Below are 18116 nucleotides of genomic sequence, written 5' to 3'. Positions count from 1 at the left end.
TTTCAGGCGATCTTACCTATAGAGGAAAAACTGGCAGAGAAGGTCAAGGGACTTTGCCAATCCTGAGACGCCAAAGAGTTGTCTTTCTAAGATCCTGCCTATCTCATGCAGCCTTTACATGTTTCCTGCTAGTTTCTATTAGCTGTAGAGGCCAATTCTGTTGCCCCAGAGAACTGCTGTGGTCATTTCCTGTTCCCGTCATACTCTCCTATCTTTTCTAACTAAGTTACTTGAAGTGGGGTAGAGAACAAGAAAGTCATATTCTTTTTTCTCTCACCCCAGGGGGAATTTACCACTTCGGCCCTAATGCTCGAAGCACTATGCAATTTCAACCCCACATGGTAGTTTAACCTGTTACCTATGCGTTGGAAAGAAAGAGAAAAATGGATCCAAGTCTGGCAAAGGAAAGCAGCAACCATCTCTCTGTCTTGTGCCCGCCATGAAGAAAGTTCTTGAGATCAAAGTTTCTGATGGAGGCTTAGTTCCGGCCACTGCCAGAGAAGTTTAAGAAGAATCTGAAGGACTGGACTGAGGGCTAGATTTCATCCAGAGACAACAATGGGGTGGGGACTCAGTGAAATCAGTTGGGTTATGAGTTCCACAGCATAAATAATCCCAAAAGCAGGGGAGTGTGAATGCTTTTTATTCCATGCAAAAGAGAGAAGTGGGTCTCTGAGGAGGATCTGCGGCTGGCTGGCTAGAGACTTTAGGGAAAGGTAGACAAGGCTTCCTGAGTGTGTTGTGCTTTCTTGCTGACTTGCCCTATATACCTAAAGCCCATGGTAGAAACCTGAATCTACAGAACCTCCACTAAAAGAGAGGCGAGCACGGGATTCTCAGAGACGGGCTTCCACTTGAACGGCAAAGGCCAACTCCCAGTTCTCTCGCCCTTACAGTAGGACCCTGACTGTATCACTGTTGGATAGATAGGTATTGCTGCCATGCAAGCTCCTTTCAAGGTGAAGCTTGGAAGCTATTCTCCAAGTCCATCCTTAGCAGCTGGGCCACAAGAGGTTAACTGAAGAGCCCCTTTGGTTTCTTCCTCTTGACCTTAGACAGCTGAGGTCTCTGCAGAGGGCCTGAAGTACCCTAGAAAAAAGGAAACCCAAGTTAATAGGGGTTTTGAAATAGTTCCACTGAAATTAGGAAAGGAACTTTCTTCCTCTCATGGCTCCTAGTTAGGATGAGGCCTTCTTTTTTTTTTTTTTTTTTTTTTCACCCAGGCTGGAGTACACTGGCACAATCAGAGCTCATTGCAGCCTTGAACTCCTGGGCTCAAGCAATCTGCTTGCCTCAGCCTCCCAAGTAGCTGAGACCACAGGCACACGCCACCATGCCTGGCTAATTTTGTAGTTTTTGTAGAGACAGGGGTTCACTTTGTTGCCCAGGTTGTTCAACTCCTGGCTTCAAGTGATCCTCCTGCCTTGGCCTCCCAATGGCTGTACTACCAAGCGTCAACCACCATACCCAGCCAGAAGGAAGAGGCATTCAGGAAGTGTCTGACATAGGTATTTTGGAAGTCTATGTCAGGCAGTAAATGTGAGGTAAGACCCTAAGCAGGAGATATGGATGTCCCTCCTCCTCCAAGGAATAGCCTGCTGACTATCACTGGCTATCACTGGCCATCACTGGAAGTGTGATAAGGTGAAAGAGGAGTCAGGACATATCATTCAGTACAAGAACTTACAGAGAAGGGACAGCAAGGGAAGGTGTGCAATATCTTCCCTTGCCATCCATCTAGACACCTACAATTGGACACAACATGTCCAACTAGATACCTACTATTTGGAAGCCTAGTCACAAATATCCCTCAATATTGTTGAGGCAGTGCCAACGAAGTAACAATTGCAGGGACCACTGGCTCAGGGGCTATCAGTGCCAACTCTTGGGACACCAAGCAGGAAGCTGCTCTGACTCACCGATGACTCTTTCTCAGGTGCTGAGAGGGTTGGGGCTGAAGAGACCAGTTCTTCTGGCTGATTTTGATGCTGGCTGTCAATTCCTTCCAGGGAAGCACTGTTTGAGGTCTGAGGATCTCCTGAAATCAGAAAGATCAAGATAAGATAGTGATAAATGCAGGTCGGGCGCGGTGGCTCAAGCCTGTAATCCCAGCACTTTGGGAGGCCGAGGCGGGTGGATCACGAGGTCAAGAGATTGAGACCATCCTGGTCAACATGGTGAAACCCTGTCTCTACTAAAAATACAAAAATTAGCTGGGCATGGTGGCGCGTGCCTGTAATCCCAGCTACTCAGGAGGCTGAGGCAGGAGAATTGCCTGAACCCAGGAGGCGGAGGTTGCGGTGAGCCAAGATCGTGCCATTGCACTCCAGCCTGGGTAGCAAGAGAGAAACACCGTCTCAAAAAAAAAAAAAAAAAAAAAAAAAGACAGTGATAGTGATAAATGCCTTCTTCTTACCAGGAAGAAATTAGCATTTACCAAGCATTCTGATAAAGGCCAGGGTTTGGTTCAAATATATAAGCAAACAGAAGTAGCCACAAGTCCAACTTCCAGCTGACTTTTGGAAAGCCCTATTTCTGCCATGAAGATTTCCCCAGACCCTCTTTCAGCAGGTGGGATAAGTGTTTCCTCAACTCAAAATAGCCAGCAATTCTTCTGCATATTCCCTGACATGTCTCAGGTAGGGAGGGAGATTAATCTTTTTTTTTTTTTTAAAGAGATGGGTTTTTGCTATGTTGTCCAGGCTGGTCTCAGGCCTCTCTCACCTCAGCCTCCCAAAGTGTGGGGGTTACCGGTGTGAGCCACTGTACCCAGCCAGGGAAACTAATGATTCTCTTGGTGCTTTTGCTAACCCTTCTAAGTACCTAGACCAATGCCATCCAACTGAACTTTCTGCAATGATGGAAATGTTCTGTGTTTGCATTAACTTGGTAGCCATTAGCCATATGCAGCTACTAATCACTTCAAATGTGACTAGCGCAAAAGAGAAGATACATTTTTAGTTTTGTTTCATTTTTATTAATTTAAACTTAAATAGCTACATGTGGCTAGAAAACTATCATATTGGACAGCATCAACCTAGATCTTAATTGTATCCTCAGACAGACCAGGTACCTCTGGAGTGCTCACCAGCGCCCTGATGCTTCTGTCCCACTTGGACCTCTTGTTTGGCGACTGCCATGTACAGACTCTGAAGATTCATGACAAAGGGCCTTCCATCGCCAATGCTGCATGCCTCTGGCAGCTTCTGTAAAAGAGGGGAGATACTGTCATTGGTTACACTGTATTACCAGAGAAGAGATCTAATACTCCATTTGCAGAACCAGCATCAACCCCAAATGAATTCATCTAAAGCAGTTAGCTCCAACAGGGGGCATCCATATCCAAGCCTGGTGGGACCAATATAAAGATTTCTTGGGACACCTCCTCTGAAGGGCAACTCAAAATGTATATCTTGTTTCCCCTAATCTTTAGGTCTATTATGTTTTCCCATGAATACCCTATAAATTTCTAGGCTCTTTTTTCAAAGGGATGATTTCTTAGAGGGCTATTTTAGGAAATCATTTCCCCTAAATTTTCCCTGAGCTGTACAAATTACTATTTTCATTAAATTCATTCCTAAACTAGAGAAAAATGATAAAATTCAGGATAAAGGAGAGAGAGCAAAATGGTAATTAATGACAGACTGAGAGACAAGAAAAATTATGGAGCTGTGATATTCAGACAGAGGAGACAGGAAAAATAAAGTCAACAAAGTTTTTGAGGTCTCCCTACCGTTTACCATTTCCACTGCTGTCCCGCCATCCTTTACTATCACCCACATGCTCACAGTAAGCTGAGATTCCCCCAGGGGGGTGAAAGCTGTTCTTGAGGGGTAAAAAAAAAAAAACTTACTCTTTTAAAGTATAAAGTGTACATGCACGCACACACGCACACGCACACACACAGTACATAAATGGATTTTTGGTGTATCTGTGGCATTAAAATTTCCAGAAAGGGACTGATTAGAAAAAAATGTCTTCAAAGGTTCCTTAGGGAAGTGATAATTTTTAAAAGACCGAGAAACACTGCTATGATTACATTATATTTATGTTTCTTTCCCTACAGAACGAACTGTGGACTTATATCCACAGCAAAGTGCTTTGCATAGTTGTAGTTTCATATACTTGGCTGAACTGGGTTGAGGTCATGGCTGAAGCCTGAACAAAGTGCAATAAAAATGAGATGAAAGAGTAGGGTATCTAGTGGTCCCAAGTCTGGCTGCACTTCGGAATCTTGGGAAAGGCCCAGAACTATTTCACCTGTCCCTAGGCGTGAAAATCACCATGGTTCCCAGCCAACTTAGCAGGTCCCCAGGAGCAGCCATGCCAGCAGCTCACATGGGAACCAACCCAAGAATCCTGGATTGGCCCGTATCTTGGGTCAAGGGCACCTTTTTGTGCTATAAGGGCATTCATTTCTGAAAGCCCCCGTGGAAGAAGAATAAAAAAAGAGAAAGTGTGAGAAGCAGGAAAGCAGGTGCTAAACCAGTCAGGATTATGCAGTTAAGGAAGGAGGCAGTAGCTGAAAACCTTGTTGATTACCAGGAAATGTCACATACATTTCTACTCCAATCCTATCCCCATAAAGACTATATCAGGCCTGGACTTTCACTGGAAACCACAGGCAATGAATCAGAACCCCAAGTCCAAACTTTGCCTCTAGCCAGTAATCACACTAGGAGTCTCACAGCCCTCTGGCAGCATTCCCTGAGGAATGAACTGAAACAGGGAAGGTAAACTATCAAGCCACACCACCTCTACTACCTCACTCTCCTTCCTAAGGTCAGCTCTCCAACTCCCAAGACATCTCCTTCAAAAGAGGGTTCTCTCCTCCATAGCCAGAGAGTCCTGGTGGTGGGGAGGCAAATGGCTACCCTCTTTCCTTATATCTTGACGTCTAGCATCTCCCTTCATACTACCCAAGAAATGTAGCCTCTCTTAGGGTCACTCACAAATGATTTGGTAGGCACCATGCTGTCTACACAAATGGGTTAGGCACAATGAGGCAGTCCAGAGTCATTTCCCCTGCCCTTTCATGGAATTAAACAGACTCATCAATTTTCCAGGGCGATCTTTACTCAGCTCAAGTATTTAACCTCAAGATGAAGTGCCAAAAATGCTGGACCTGAGTCTAAATGTGAAACCTAATCTAAGCCCTTCCTCTGTCCTTCCCCTTCTCAGAGAGAACTGGTCCTGCAGTTGCTGGCAAAGTTATTCCACCTGACTATCTATTCTCAGAAAAGTTCTAGGAACAGCATATTGCTAGAGTTGTCAAGTACTTAACATGTACTACGCATTGCTCTAGTACTTAAAATACATTAAACCATTTTTGTGTTTTCTACTACCATTTCCCTGGCATCTAGAAGAACCCTGAGCTCATGGTAGAGGCTCAATAACTATCTGTGAATGAATAAGCATGGTAGGCGCTAACATGGCCCAGTTTGGCTGAGATAGTCCCAGCTAGTAAGTGGTGGCACAGGATTAGAATCCAGGCAGTCTGGCTTCAGGGCCTACACATAGAATTACCATCCTATTTACTTCTCTGAACAGCATTATTTTAGCCAAAAGGGCAATCCAGCTTCTCCCAGGATCACAACCTGCAATCCTTCACATCCCAGATCACCTGCCATCCAGCTGAGAAACAAGCTTCCTAAGGTGACAAGAAAAAGAAGCAGATAAAAAGGAGACAGCTGGACCAGACTGGAACCCGTAGGGGCTGAGAGGCCATACTCTTCATCCTATTCTAGCCATTCCCCATTATCATGGATTCCTTGGGCATCATTCTCAGAATATGCTAGGGAAGAGAGGTGGAGAGGCAGGAGCTTGGGAAAGAGAAACATTAGCTCCTGGGGCAGGACAATGGTAGTGGCTATCTGGGGCAGGCGGCAGAGATCAAAGGGAGAGTGCTGGAGTCAGGAGTAAGCAAAGTAAATACTGCCCCTCCCATAAGTGCGACTGAGCCAGGAGCACGGCGTACCGGCCACAATGCGGGTCACTGCCCAAAGTGGGGAGGGAGAGAAGAGTCAGGTCAGCCTACTTGCAGGACATGTTCATTTGATTAACCCAGAATCAATTCTAAGCACAAAAGTTACTGAGATTCTACAATATGCGGGCACTACAGGAGTCGGGGCAGGGAAAACAGATGCATCAATCCTTCCCTCATAACAGGTCTGAGTTAATACAAAGATAGATAACTCAGAGTCCCTACTTCAAAGAGTTCATATTTGCATGTTGGAGATAGGCAGACATAGGTTGTTTTGTTTCATTTTTCAAGTGATTTGCTATAACAGAGTTCTAAACAAAGAGTAATAGGAAACCAGAGAAGATTTTGACACAGAGTGCTGCAAAAAGCACTAGAGGTGGTGACATCAAGGTAAGCCTTGCAGAGTTAGACTTTGGATGTGCTGGAAGTTAAGTGAAGCACAAGGTGTGAAGACAGGATGTGTGGATGTCTCAAGGGAAACAAGATGAGAAGGCTAAGTTCACATTCACTAGTTTGCAGAGGACTTCATTTTCTGAATTAAGGTTATGCCCATGGGAATTTCCTTTTGTTTCACAAAGTGGCTTTCTCTACAACTGTTTGCCAAAGCTTCCTCGGCTCCAAACTCATATTGATAGAACAATGAGGAATCCAAAGCTGCTTCTAGGTTTCCCTTTTTAGACTCTCTGTTACATTTACCTAAACTCTTAGTACTTCCTCATTACTTACTTCTAGTACTGTGATTTTTCAATAGCCACAAGAGCTAAATTACTCTCCCATCTCCAATTCACTGGGACTTTGGACCCTTGTATACAGCCATAACAGCAACTTTAGACAAATCAAAGTGACAGAAATCGTGCAGAGCATTTTATTTCCCCTTCTTGTCCCTACCGCAGCCCATCTTGGTTCCGAGGGTTCAACCTCCCCTCTTTAGAGGTAACTCTCATCTTCATCAGGTCTAAACTCATTCCCAGTGGTCCCGAAAGTCCAAGACTCTCCCAGGATTTGTTGGAGGGCTTCCAATGAGCACTTTCAACTAAAAGTAATAATCTGCCTCTCCTCCCTGCCTCATCCCTCCTTTCCCCTGAGGCTGTTTCAGAAAAGAAACTTTAGAAACCTGGGTAAGAAAGGCTAGATCTGATCGACTGCTCATCCTATAAACATGGGCCCACGGTCTGAGGATACAGATTTCATGAAGAAAAAGGGAAAACAAGCTAACTGGAGCTCTCCAGAGTCAGCCTTTGAGCAGGTCTTTGGTTCTGACACCAGCCCCGAAAACTGGCACAGCCCCAAGGGGCTGGCATTGACCATCACAATATCACAAGGGCAGGGCCCCCAACATGTGACTTCCCTATGTAAGAATTCCACTCCTCCCTCTTGCAATGTGGTAAACATTGCTGGTCTGGATACAAACTTCCTTCCCTCAGGAGCCCAGGTCTCCATTTAGGGAACCACAGCGATGTTCACCATTAGCTTATCTTAGGGATAAGGGCACATTAGAAAACTCTTTTAAGGTCTCAAATTGCCAGAGGGTTTGCCAGAATAAAGAGAAAGGAACAAGAAAAGTAATTTAGGAAGAATACTCTAATGAGAAGGACTCTTCAAGAAACAGAACTCCCCCTCTGCCAATCCATTCATATTTAGCAAATATTTACTGATCATCTACTGTGGTATTCGGGACTCTTTAGATGCTGGGAATATCGTAGTAACAAAAGAGATAAAATTCCCTGCCCTCTTGACATTTACATTCTAGAGGGGAGATGACCGACAAATACAAAGCTAATTAAAATGTGTACTCTGTGAGATGGCACTACAACGATCCAAATGAAATCTCTAAATCAAAGATAATCTGAAATGGCCCTGGGTCCACGACACAGTAGTTTACTGCAATAGTAAAAGGCTGAGAGTCAGAAGGAAAAATGAACCCAACGCCCGAGGACAGTATCGGGGTTTAAAAAAGAAAGTCCAAAGTGGCTTCTCACTCAAACAGGAAGAAGCAAGACTGACTATTCAAGAATTAGGAAAAAAACTCTTAGAAAAAAAACCAAATACACTTTAAGTTCTGGCTTTAGAGTCTCAAAAATGTGGATTTGTACCTAAGATGGTCTTCTATTTGCTAGCTGTGACACTGTGGGCAAGCCATCATGCTTAATGGTTTATTTTGAGAGAGGGGAGGGAAAGGAGAGAGAGACACTGGGAGTCAGGCAGTGACGGATCAAGGCTAACGACACTGATATCACAGAATGTGTCAAAGGATTAAAAGAGAGTAAGTGCCCAAGAAATGTCTGCTCCTTCCCTTTGCAAGGACACTGAGACTTTTCTTGCCTGGCCCTACTCCAGTGAGTGCTAAGTGAACTCAAGAAATGCCCTAATGATAAAGTACATAAAGAAACCAGTTCTGATCCAATTACAGATGGTCCCTGACTTAGGACTTTTCTATTTTACTGATGATGTGAAAGTGATAGGCATTCAATACACTCCTTGACCTATGATGGGGTCTCTGGATAGTCTCATAAGTCAACAATGCATTTTCAACTCAGGGTATTTTCTTTTTTTTTTTTTTCTTTTGAGATGGAGTCTTGCTCTGTCGCTCAGGCTAGAGTGCAGTGGCACGATCTCGGCTCACTATAACCTCTATCTCTGGGGTTCAAGCAATTCTTCTGCCTTGGCCTCCAGAGTAGTTGGGACCACAGGTGCCTGCCACCACGCTAGCTAATTTTTGTATTTTTAGTGGAGATGGAATTTCACCATGTTGACCAGGCTGATCTTGAACTCCTGACCTCAGGTGCTCTGCCTGCCTTGGCCTCCCAAAGTGCTGGGATTACAAACGTGAGCCATCACACCTGGCTCTACTCAGGATATTTTCAACTTAGGATGGATTTATTGGGAGGTGGCCCCATTGTATGTTGAGAAGCATCTGTATTAACTTCTCTCCACTGGCGTCCCAAAGCATGCTATTGTCTAGTAATGCAGTGACCAGTCAAGGTCCAGATCAGGGAGACACGGAAATCTAGCCATGAATAACCGCTGGGTAGTTTACTGCCCACCATCACCACACTAGCTGACTCCTCAGTCTCTAGTAATGACCGAGGCAGCATGGCTTTTGCATCAAAAGGTCCTGGGTTTAAATCCTGGCTTTGCCAGTTACCAGCTATGTCACCAACCCCTTTTAGCCTCTGTTCCCTTACCAGAAAAACGAAGAGACCAACAGCTACTTTGATGAGGCTGATGGAAGGATTCCATGGGATGAGATGTGTAAAGGGTGCCTGCTCAGTAGGTATTGTCTTCCTGCTTCCCCCCAAAAGCCCCTGCTTCTCAAAGCTCTCCTTTACTCTCTAATTCTTCAGGACCTACTCAAGAGGCCAAGGTTTCATCTTCATTCTCTCCACTCTCTTTTTTGGGTGGCAAGTATAATAATGAAGAATAAAGCTGCTACTCTCTCCAGAAGCACACAAAGCACAAACAGCTGGCTTCCAGCAAAATTTTAGCAAGAGTATTCTACACAGCCCAACTTATCCCACAATGCTTCAACCAAGAACTCTCTCACCACCATTTCCTGCTTCCTAATGTGGCTTGTGCAAAATGCTCTGCTATATCATTTCCATTTTTAAGTAATATACACTCAATAAGGGCTATTTGGAAAACACAAAAATACGACCTGCAGATATGGGTCATAAAAATAGCTAACAGCCAAATGGTTTTTCATGGGATTTATTTCACAGTTTCCTCAGAGTCTGAGAGAAAAAAACTACTAGGACAGAGAAAAGAGATATGGTAGTGATGTCTAGATTTTTAGAAGACAACTATGTCATTCCCCTTTCTCCTCATTTTGATTTTCCACAGCAGCTCACTTAGATGAGCTACCTCTGAGTTTCAGAAAATATCCAACCCTGATACTGGGTCTCTCTCTTTGTCCTCACAGAATACTCCTTTATCAGTTCACTGATCAGAAACCTTGGTGATTTGGGAGAAAACATAGTGCCCTAAATACACAAGGCACACTGCCCTTGAAGGTCTTTATGTGAAATTGAAGAAAGAGCTAACACTACCCTTGTGTTTGGTCTGATTTCACTTTGTTTGGGTCTGTGCCTGCAACAAGGTCTTCCCTGATCATTCTGCCCTGCTGCTGCCGACCTTGCCATGCTCTATGATTAGCCTCCAGCTCCTGAGCATCCACTCAGTGCTGGGCTATAAGGAAAATGAACACATAGACACTCAAACTTAATCTTGTATAGGTACCTTGCAAATTAATTAAATAATAGTCCAACACGCCCGTCCCCGCTTTTAAAACAAGCTGGGAGAATGGATGCAGGCATACAGTCACATACGCAAACATGCATGTATGCAATCTAGTCAAGTTACTAAATCACTTTCTTTGTGGCCTCCCTTCAAAATGAGATAATTTTGCTGTCTTTCTCTCATGATGCTGGAAATGCAATAGAGTAAGCTAGGTGCAGAGTTCAAAACAGTTTGAGACAAAGTCCGGGTCCTACGGATACTATTCAGATTTTTCTGGTTCAGTCTGTGGCTTGGCTAGCTCTCCGGACTGCAGATCAGAAGAGGAGGGGGATGCAAAGAAAGACGACAAAAAGAGGTCCAAACAGAAGTTTGGACTTTAATGTTAGTAAGATTAACTTTGTAAATGCTTTCTGTGTGCTAGGTACTAGGCTGTGCATTTTGACACATTATCGCAATTAACCTCCACTGTTACCCTATCAGTTGGGCTCTAAAATCATTCTCATTTTATTTAATTTTGGGGTTTTTTCTTATTTACTTGTCATGACTTGAAGCCCAATCTCATTTTATATATAAGAAAACAAAGGCTGGAAGAGATTCAGTAACTTGACCAAGGTCACAGCAGAATGGGGAAACAGAAGGCGCAGGAAGCCGAACTCTAGAACCTACACTTGAATCTCTACACTATAACGCCTCCTACCAATGAGACATCCATCTCTCCCCTGACCTCCTGCCTCTGTAAGGAAGTTGCCCCTGTGCTGAGGTCTAGTGGTACTAGAAGCTGGCTCTCACTTTCCTTCTTAAATCTCCAAAGAGCTCAAGAGGCTGAAAGAGGGAAAAAACAAAATGCCCTCTAGAAAACGAAAGCCTTACTTCACCCCTTGAGTGTCCTCCAAGTGTACTGGAAAATCAGAAAAATGAATCTCTGGTATGGGAAGTCTCTAGACTTGAATCTCCTTTTAAAATAAGTACAGCCCCTCAGAGTCATAGCAGGAAGGCCCCTCAGCTCTGCCCCCAAAGAAAAATAATGGTAAAGGGAGTGGAAGTGAAGGTGGGGGCGGGGCAGCTGCTCTCATAAGAGCCCTTTGTGGTGACTGCCTCTGAAAGGAGGTTTTGCTAGACAAGGTGGAACTTCTCAAGGTGACAAGCAAATGGTACAGACTGAGCTGTGACCCTCTGCTTGCTCCATAACCACCCCCCACCCCTTTGGAGGGCCAGAGCCTAAACTGTCTCTGGAGCCCCACCCAGCCCCAGCACAAACCATGGCTTTCTAGTCTGGAGGGCAACTAACGAGCAGCAGAGGGGCTGGGGGAACGAAAGTGGTTTCCTGGGGGGGACGAATCCTCAGAGCCCCTCAGAAAGTGCAGGAGCAACTCTCATTCCTTCTTTTCTCTACTCCCACTCCTCCAAGAAGAACAAGCAGCTCCTGTCAGCTCTGGCTCAGGGAAGGGGCTCCAACCAGCCTAGCGGGGGAACAAACAGTTTGAACATTATTTTAGCACCTCTCTCAAATTCAGCCACCTCAACATCCTCTTCCCAAATACAAGGGAAACAATGGTAGGGACTGGAAAGAATAAAAGCATCAGATTTAATAACAAAAAGAAAACCACGGCAGTAAGGCAGATAGTCTGGCTCTGAAAGCTCTTCACCCCTGCCCTGTGCTACCAGCACCGTGAAGAAGCGCAGATTCCTTTTTTTTCCCCCCTCTTAGTGGAGAAGAGAGGACAGTCAACTAGGTGTGTAGGGCACAAAGTTGATTTAGAGGACCCTGCAGTATTCTCTGAAGGACCTCCACCACCCAAAGTATTCTCTTTCACTCCAGATTACACGCTTGACAGCTGGGAACACAGCCCACAGCAGCCACGTTCTCATGGACTCCCTGCCCCCATCCCGCCTGCTGCCTGCCTCTCTGTAGGGTGACAATGTCCTCTCTGGTCTGAGAAATCTTACTCTATAGGGTGATGTACCACCTCCCCCACCTACCACACATACTCGAAATAAGATAAGGTACTGATCTTCATGACTTTGAGCAGGTAAAGATTTCTTAACAGGACACAAACCATAGAGGAAAAGATTGATAAATTGGACTAGATTAAAATTAAGAACTTCTGTTCATCAAAAGAGACAAGAAAGCAAAAAAAAGCAAGCTATAAAGTAGGGGAAAACACTTGCAATACATGTAACCAACAAAGAACTCATTTCCAAAATATATTAAAAACTTAAAAATAGCCGGGTGCGGTGGCTCAAGCCTGTAATCCCAGCACTTTGGGAGGCCGAGGCGGGTGGATCACAAGGTCGAGAGATCGAGACCAACCTGGTCAACATGGTGAAACCCCGTCTCTACTAAAAATACAAAAATTAGCTGGGCATGGTGGCGTGTGCCTGTAATCCCAGCTACTCAGGAGGCTGAGGCAGGAGAATTGCCTGAACCCAGGGGGGCGGAGGTTGCGGTGAGCCGAGATCGCGCCATTGCACTCCAGCCTGGGTAACAAGAGCGAAACTCCGTCTCAAAAAAACAAACAAACAAACAAACAAAAAAAAAACCTTAAAAATCAGTAAAAAAAAGAGTCATATCAAAGGCTTAGTCATATTTAAATGACCAATAATTACACTAAAATGTACAGAATCTCATTGAGAAAATTAAAACCACAACAGGATATCACTACATATTCACCATAATGGCTAAAAGGAACAAGGATGATAATATCAAGTGTTGACACATGGTATGATCAGAATTCTCATAAACTGCTTGTGTGGTTATAAACTGATATAGTCAGTTTGGAAAATGGTTTGGCAGTATTTATTAAATCTAAACATATACACAACTATGACCCAGCCATTCCCCTTCTGTGTATTTATCCAACACAAGAAGCCATATAAGTTGTGGCACAGTTTTACCATAAAATATTACATGGAAGTGAAAATTTTAAAAGTAAGGCTACAAATAGCAACATAGATGAATTTCATTAATATTTTGGGCCAGGTGCAGTGGCTTACACCTGTAATCCCAGCACTTTGGGAGGCCAAGGCAGGAGGACTGCTTGAGCCCAAGAGTTTGAGAACAGCCTGGGCAATAAAGTGAGACCATTGTCTCTACAAAAAAAAAAAAAGTCAGGTGTGTCAGTACACTTCTGTAGTTCCAGCTAATTGGGAGGCTGAGGCAGGAAGATTGCTTGAGCCCAGGAGTTTGAGGCTGCAGTGAGTTGTGATCGTGCCACTGTATGCCAGCCTGGGATACAGAGTGAGATCCTGTCTCAAGAAAAAAAAAAATTAACATTTTGTTGAGTAAAAGAAGTTGGACACAAGAGTATATACTATATTATTCCATTTCTATGAAGCTCAAAAACAAGCAAAATTAACATTAATGATCATATTAGAAGTCAGGATAGGCTGACATCTTTTTGGCCTCAGCCCACCTGTACTCAGGTGAATAAAAAAATAAAACAGAAGTCAGGATAGCGGTTGTTACCCTTTGGAGATAGATACTGGTGGATAATAGTCGGTACTTCTGAGTACTAGAAATGTTCTAGCTCTTCATTTGGGTGCTCGTTACACAGCTATGTTTACTTTGTAATAATTCTTCAAGCTGTACACTTCTGATATGAATACTTTCCTACATGCATCTTATACTTCAATTTTAAAAGTTTATTAATAAAAGATGAATCACTATGGAAAACAGCAAGGCAGTTACTAAAAATGTTAAACACAGAGTTACTATATGACCCAGCAATTCTACTCCTAGGTACATACCTAAGAGAACTGAAAACATATGTTAACACAAAAATGTACACAAAAATGCTCACAACAGTATTATTCATAAAAGCCAAAAAGTAGAGATAACCCAAATGTCCATCAATGGATGAATGGATAAACAAAATGTGGTCTATCTGTACAAGGGTATATTATTCTACCATACAAAGGAATAAAGTACTGATATTTGCTTCAGTACATGAACCTTGAGAACATAATGCTAAGTGAAAGAAGCCAGACATGAAAGACCACATATTGTATGATTCCATTTGTATGAAATATGCTGAACAGGCAATTCCATCACGACAGAGATTAGTGATTTCCAGGGGATAGGAGACAGGGCGAATGGAGAATGACTGCAAATAGGTATGGCATTTCTTTTTGGGGTGATGAAAATGTTCTAGAATTAGACAGTAGTTACAGTTGCATAACCTTGTAAATACACTAAAACCATTGAATTGTATACACTTTTGGTATATACTTTTTGTTATATTTCATGGTATGCGGATTATAGCTCAATTTTTTTATATAGCTCAAATTTTAAAAACAAGTTTTAAAATATATGAAGTCTCTATTCTCCTCCTCTCTTTTGCCTACTCTCCACTCCATTTCCTCTTTTAGATTCTCAGGTTGCCAGCAAGGAGCCTGGACAACTTTTAAAGGACTTCAGCGCAGTCAGTGGAGCAGATACCTACCAGTGGCTGAGTTGACATGGAATGTTGAAAGACCACAGGATCTGGAGTCAGACAGACCTGGTTTTAAAAATAAGCCCACCACTAACATGTTTGTGTTATGATCTTGATCTTGGCCAAGTAACTCAACTTTTTTGAGCCTCAATTCTCTATGAAATGAGTAAAGTAATTCCTACTAATGAGGTTGTCCAAGGATTGTTAAATGAGATAATGTATGTAACATAATAATTCTGTTCCCTTAAGAGTGCCACACACTCTCAACTATTTGAAGGCAACTGGGAAAATCACTTTACTTCAGCAAAAACAGTGTGGGCTCTAGAGTTAAATTGTTTACAGAGAAATTCCTGACCCATTACTTCATATTCATCTCTAAGCCTTGGTTTCTTCAACTGTGGAATGGGAATGATACTACTACCTGCACTATAGAGTTATTATGAGGATTAAATGAGATAATGCATGTTAAGTTCTCCCTATAGTGCCTGGCACATAGGAAGTGCTCAATAAATATTAACTGTTATTATTAATTCAATCATTAAACCAAATTGCCAAGGATATGCTATAGCATGTTGTGTCCTAAGGATAAGACAGGGTTCACTGCCCTCAAGGAGCTCATAGTCTGGTTGAAGAATCAGACACATAAACAAATAATTGTTCTTCCCAGCCAGCCACACACTGGAGCCTTTGATTCCCAGTGAACAGCACTAGGTCTGAGACCTTACTAAACAAAGCTGGATATGTAAGGAACAGCGTGAGGTGGGGGCAGCAGTGAACAGACTCACCGTGAATCAACAGTAGGCCCTTCTTTTCCCACAAATAGCCTACAAAAATCTAGATAGGCATACAGACTTCCTCCTCCGCATTACTACTAAGGGGCCATCTGTGTCCTCCAACTTCATCAAGTGGCTGGTTTCTTCTCATCTTTCAAGTCTCAGCTTAAATGTCACTTCTTCTGGTCCCTTGACCATATAATCTGAAGTACTGCTTTTATAACACTCTATTCATTTTCCTCAAAGTATAATAATTTTCAGTTATTCATTTACTCATTTGCTGTCTTCCCCATCAGGCTGTGAGCCCCTAGAGTTCAGGGACCATGCATCGAGCAAATACAAGTATCTACTATGTGCCAGGCACTGAAGTATGTGCTGGGAATTCAGTTTGGGGGTAGAGACATGGCCACTGTCCTCATAGAGCTTACAGTCTATATCTGTGGAAAAAGTTTTGGGATGCAGGTTTATCCCAGTTCTGGCTGAGGACTCGCTTATGACCAGCCCAGTCAGATAGGAGCCCTTGGCTGTCAATCTCTCACTGAGTCCAAAAAGCCAGACCCTAAATCTCTGGGGACTTCTCAGTTTCCCCCCCTCTCCCCCCCACCGCAGTCCTAGATTCCTGTGGAGTTTAGGCTAGGGCGAACAACATAACCTCAGAGACATTTCTGCAAGTTCTTTCCTTATCAAGCTATTCCCATCAGCATTCTAAGGGAAAGAATGGTCAGTATCAGCAAGAAACACATTAGCTGGGGTGGAGTGTGGAATAGGGGATAGGGACAGAGAGGCAAGAGTCTCCCTAAGTCCTGCAGAGATGCAATGACTGAACTAGAAGTGCTAAGCCCTCAGTGCCTTTCAAATTCAATGCCCTCAATTTCTCAGAAGGCTGCATCCCACAGTCCAAGCTTCTCCACCATTGAGTCTGACTTTGTCCTAAAGGCTACTTCCTGCTAAACCAGCCTGAGGTCGAGGAATGCTGAATTAGGTTCTAGGAAATACATTCTGCTGCAAATTCTCTGGGGAAGCACCGAGGGAACACTGTTTTCCAGGGCTGGGAGGTAACAAAATTCAAAGGATTGTTGAAAAAGCTTCTTTAAATTTGTTATTAATTGAACACGGATATATGTACATATGTAGTGTATGTGTCTATAAAATTAATGAATAAATCTTTGCTTAATAGCAGGAGATAATGTCCTGAGAGCAGAATCAGGAACAAAGTTTCAAGCCACATAAGCAAACAGACCTATTCATTCAAGAACCACTTACTTGACACTTTCTCTGAGCCAGATTATTCCAGGTACAAAGAAATAAATGACTCATTGTGGGGTTAGCAAAATACATTCAGTTCTGTGATACAGGTCTATGTACAGTCTGCTTTGAGAGAAAAGCAGACCAGCAGGGCAACATAGTGAGACTGTCTCTATAAAAAATAAAAACTTAGCCAGGTGTAATGAGTGGCACATGACTATAGTCTCAGCTACTCAGGAGGCTAAGAAGGGAGGATTGCTTGAACCTGGGAGTTCAAGGCTGCAGTGAGCTGGGATTGTGCCACTTCGCACCAGCCTGAGTGACACAGTGAGACACTGGCTCAAAAAAAAAAAAAAAAATTATAGGATTACAAAGGAAACCAATTAATTGAAATGTTATTATTCAAATATTTTAAAAAATCTGTAATATTATAACATATGAGCTTCTTTATTAACACATTAAATCACAAGATTTAACAATGAGTCTAATAACCATAATTTCAAGTAGTAATCAGCAAAAACTATATTTCAAGACATCCGCAGCAGTATATAATGATATGAAAATATCTGTGATTTCTACTGGTGACGGATACTTCTAATATACAATGTCTTTTGCTTACATTTATAATTGAAGGAAATGCTAAATTCCAGTGGGTTAATGGAAATAAAGATGTAACTTTCGCCCTCATTTCATTCCCGAAACCACGAACTCTAAGCACCAATTCCCAAGGCATCCATAGACCCCAAGGTAAAAACCCCTATTGTAAAGATATAAAGACTCTCATTAGAAAACAGTGAATATGTAATTAGAAAGACCATGTAGAGCCAGTTCAGAGTTACAGTAAGGGGAGCCAAAGTCAAATGCCAGTCAGTGTTCTGCAGGAGTAGAAACAAATTGGCTGTGGAGGGGCAGAGATAAGGGATCTTGAGATCCCAGAGAAAGAAGCTGCCTGTCTAGTTCTGTGAGGCATGGATAGACATCTGAAATTAGGTACCGAGAGACCTCCCTGTGCCTTTTCAGTAAATCTTCTTTTTACATAAGCTAATTAAGGGGATTTTCTGCCTTACAATTAATTGCTGAGATAATACTTTAAACAAAAGTGCTCAATGAAACATGTTCGTAATACACTATGCATATTTGTGTATATTAACAGCCTTCCAGATGAGAAATTCCTTAATTTATATCAATTCAGGGTATGTATACTCACGATTCTGTAAAGCCCATAGCTGCTGATTTCCATAAACCTGCTGTAGAAGATACCACTGTCAAATATCTCAGGGAAGAAGGAAAGCTGCCTGTCCTCTCCATAGATAGCTACACCTGGCAGGCAGGGGACTGATCAATAGGTAGACGGTGAACTCACAGGAGCCAGAAGAAACGGAGCAGGATGAACAATCAATAAAGAAGTCAGGGCACTACCTGAAACTGTACATCTTTAGGTTTAAG

General features: G+C 43.0%; 1 protein-coding gene across 2 annotated transcripts in view; it reads right to left on the bottom strand.

The window, feature by feature from the left end:
• Positions 1-626: 626 nt before the first annotated feature.
• The window catches only part of NHEJ1 (non-homologous end joining factor 1), a 91239-nt gene continuing 73749 nt past the window's right edge, over positions 627-18116 (bottom strand). Inside the window, exons 6-8 of one of the 2 annotated variants that reach the window (XM_010336305.3) lie at positions 3074-3206; positions 1920-2038; positions 627-1089 (exon numbers count right to left, since the gene is read on the bottom strand). In XM_010336305.3, the coding sequence (XP_010334607.1) occupies positions 1015-1089; positions 1920-2038; positions 3074-3206 (327 nt within the window). In that variant the 3' untranslated portion in view covers positions 627-1014. The remainder of the gene's footprint in view (positions 1090-1919; positions 2039-3073; positions 3207-18116) is intronic. The other variant, XM_003925515.4, reaches the window with a different exon arrangement.

Source organism: Saimiri boliviensis, chromosome 5, assembly GCF_048565385.1.
Source record: "Saimiri boliviensis isolate mSaiBol1 chromosome 5, mSaiBol1.pri, whole genome shotgun sequence".
NCBI lineage: Eukaryota > Metazoa > Chordata > Mammalia > Primates > Cebidae > Saimiri > Saimiri boliviensis.
This window is presented reverse-complemented; position numbering and strand designations above follow the sequence as displayed.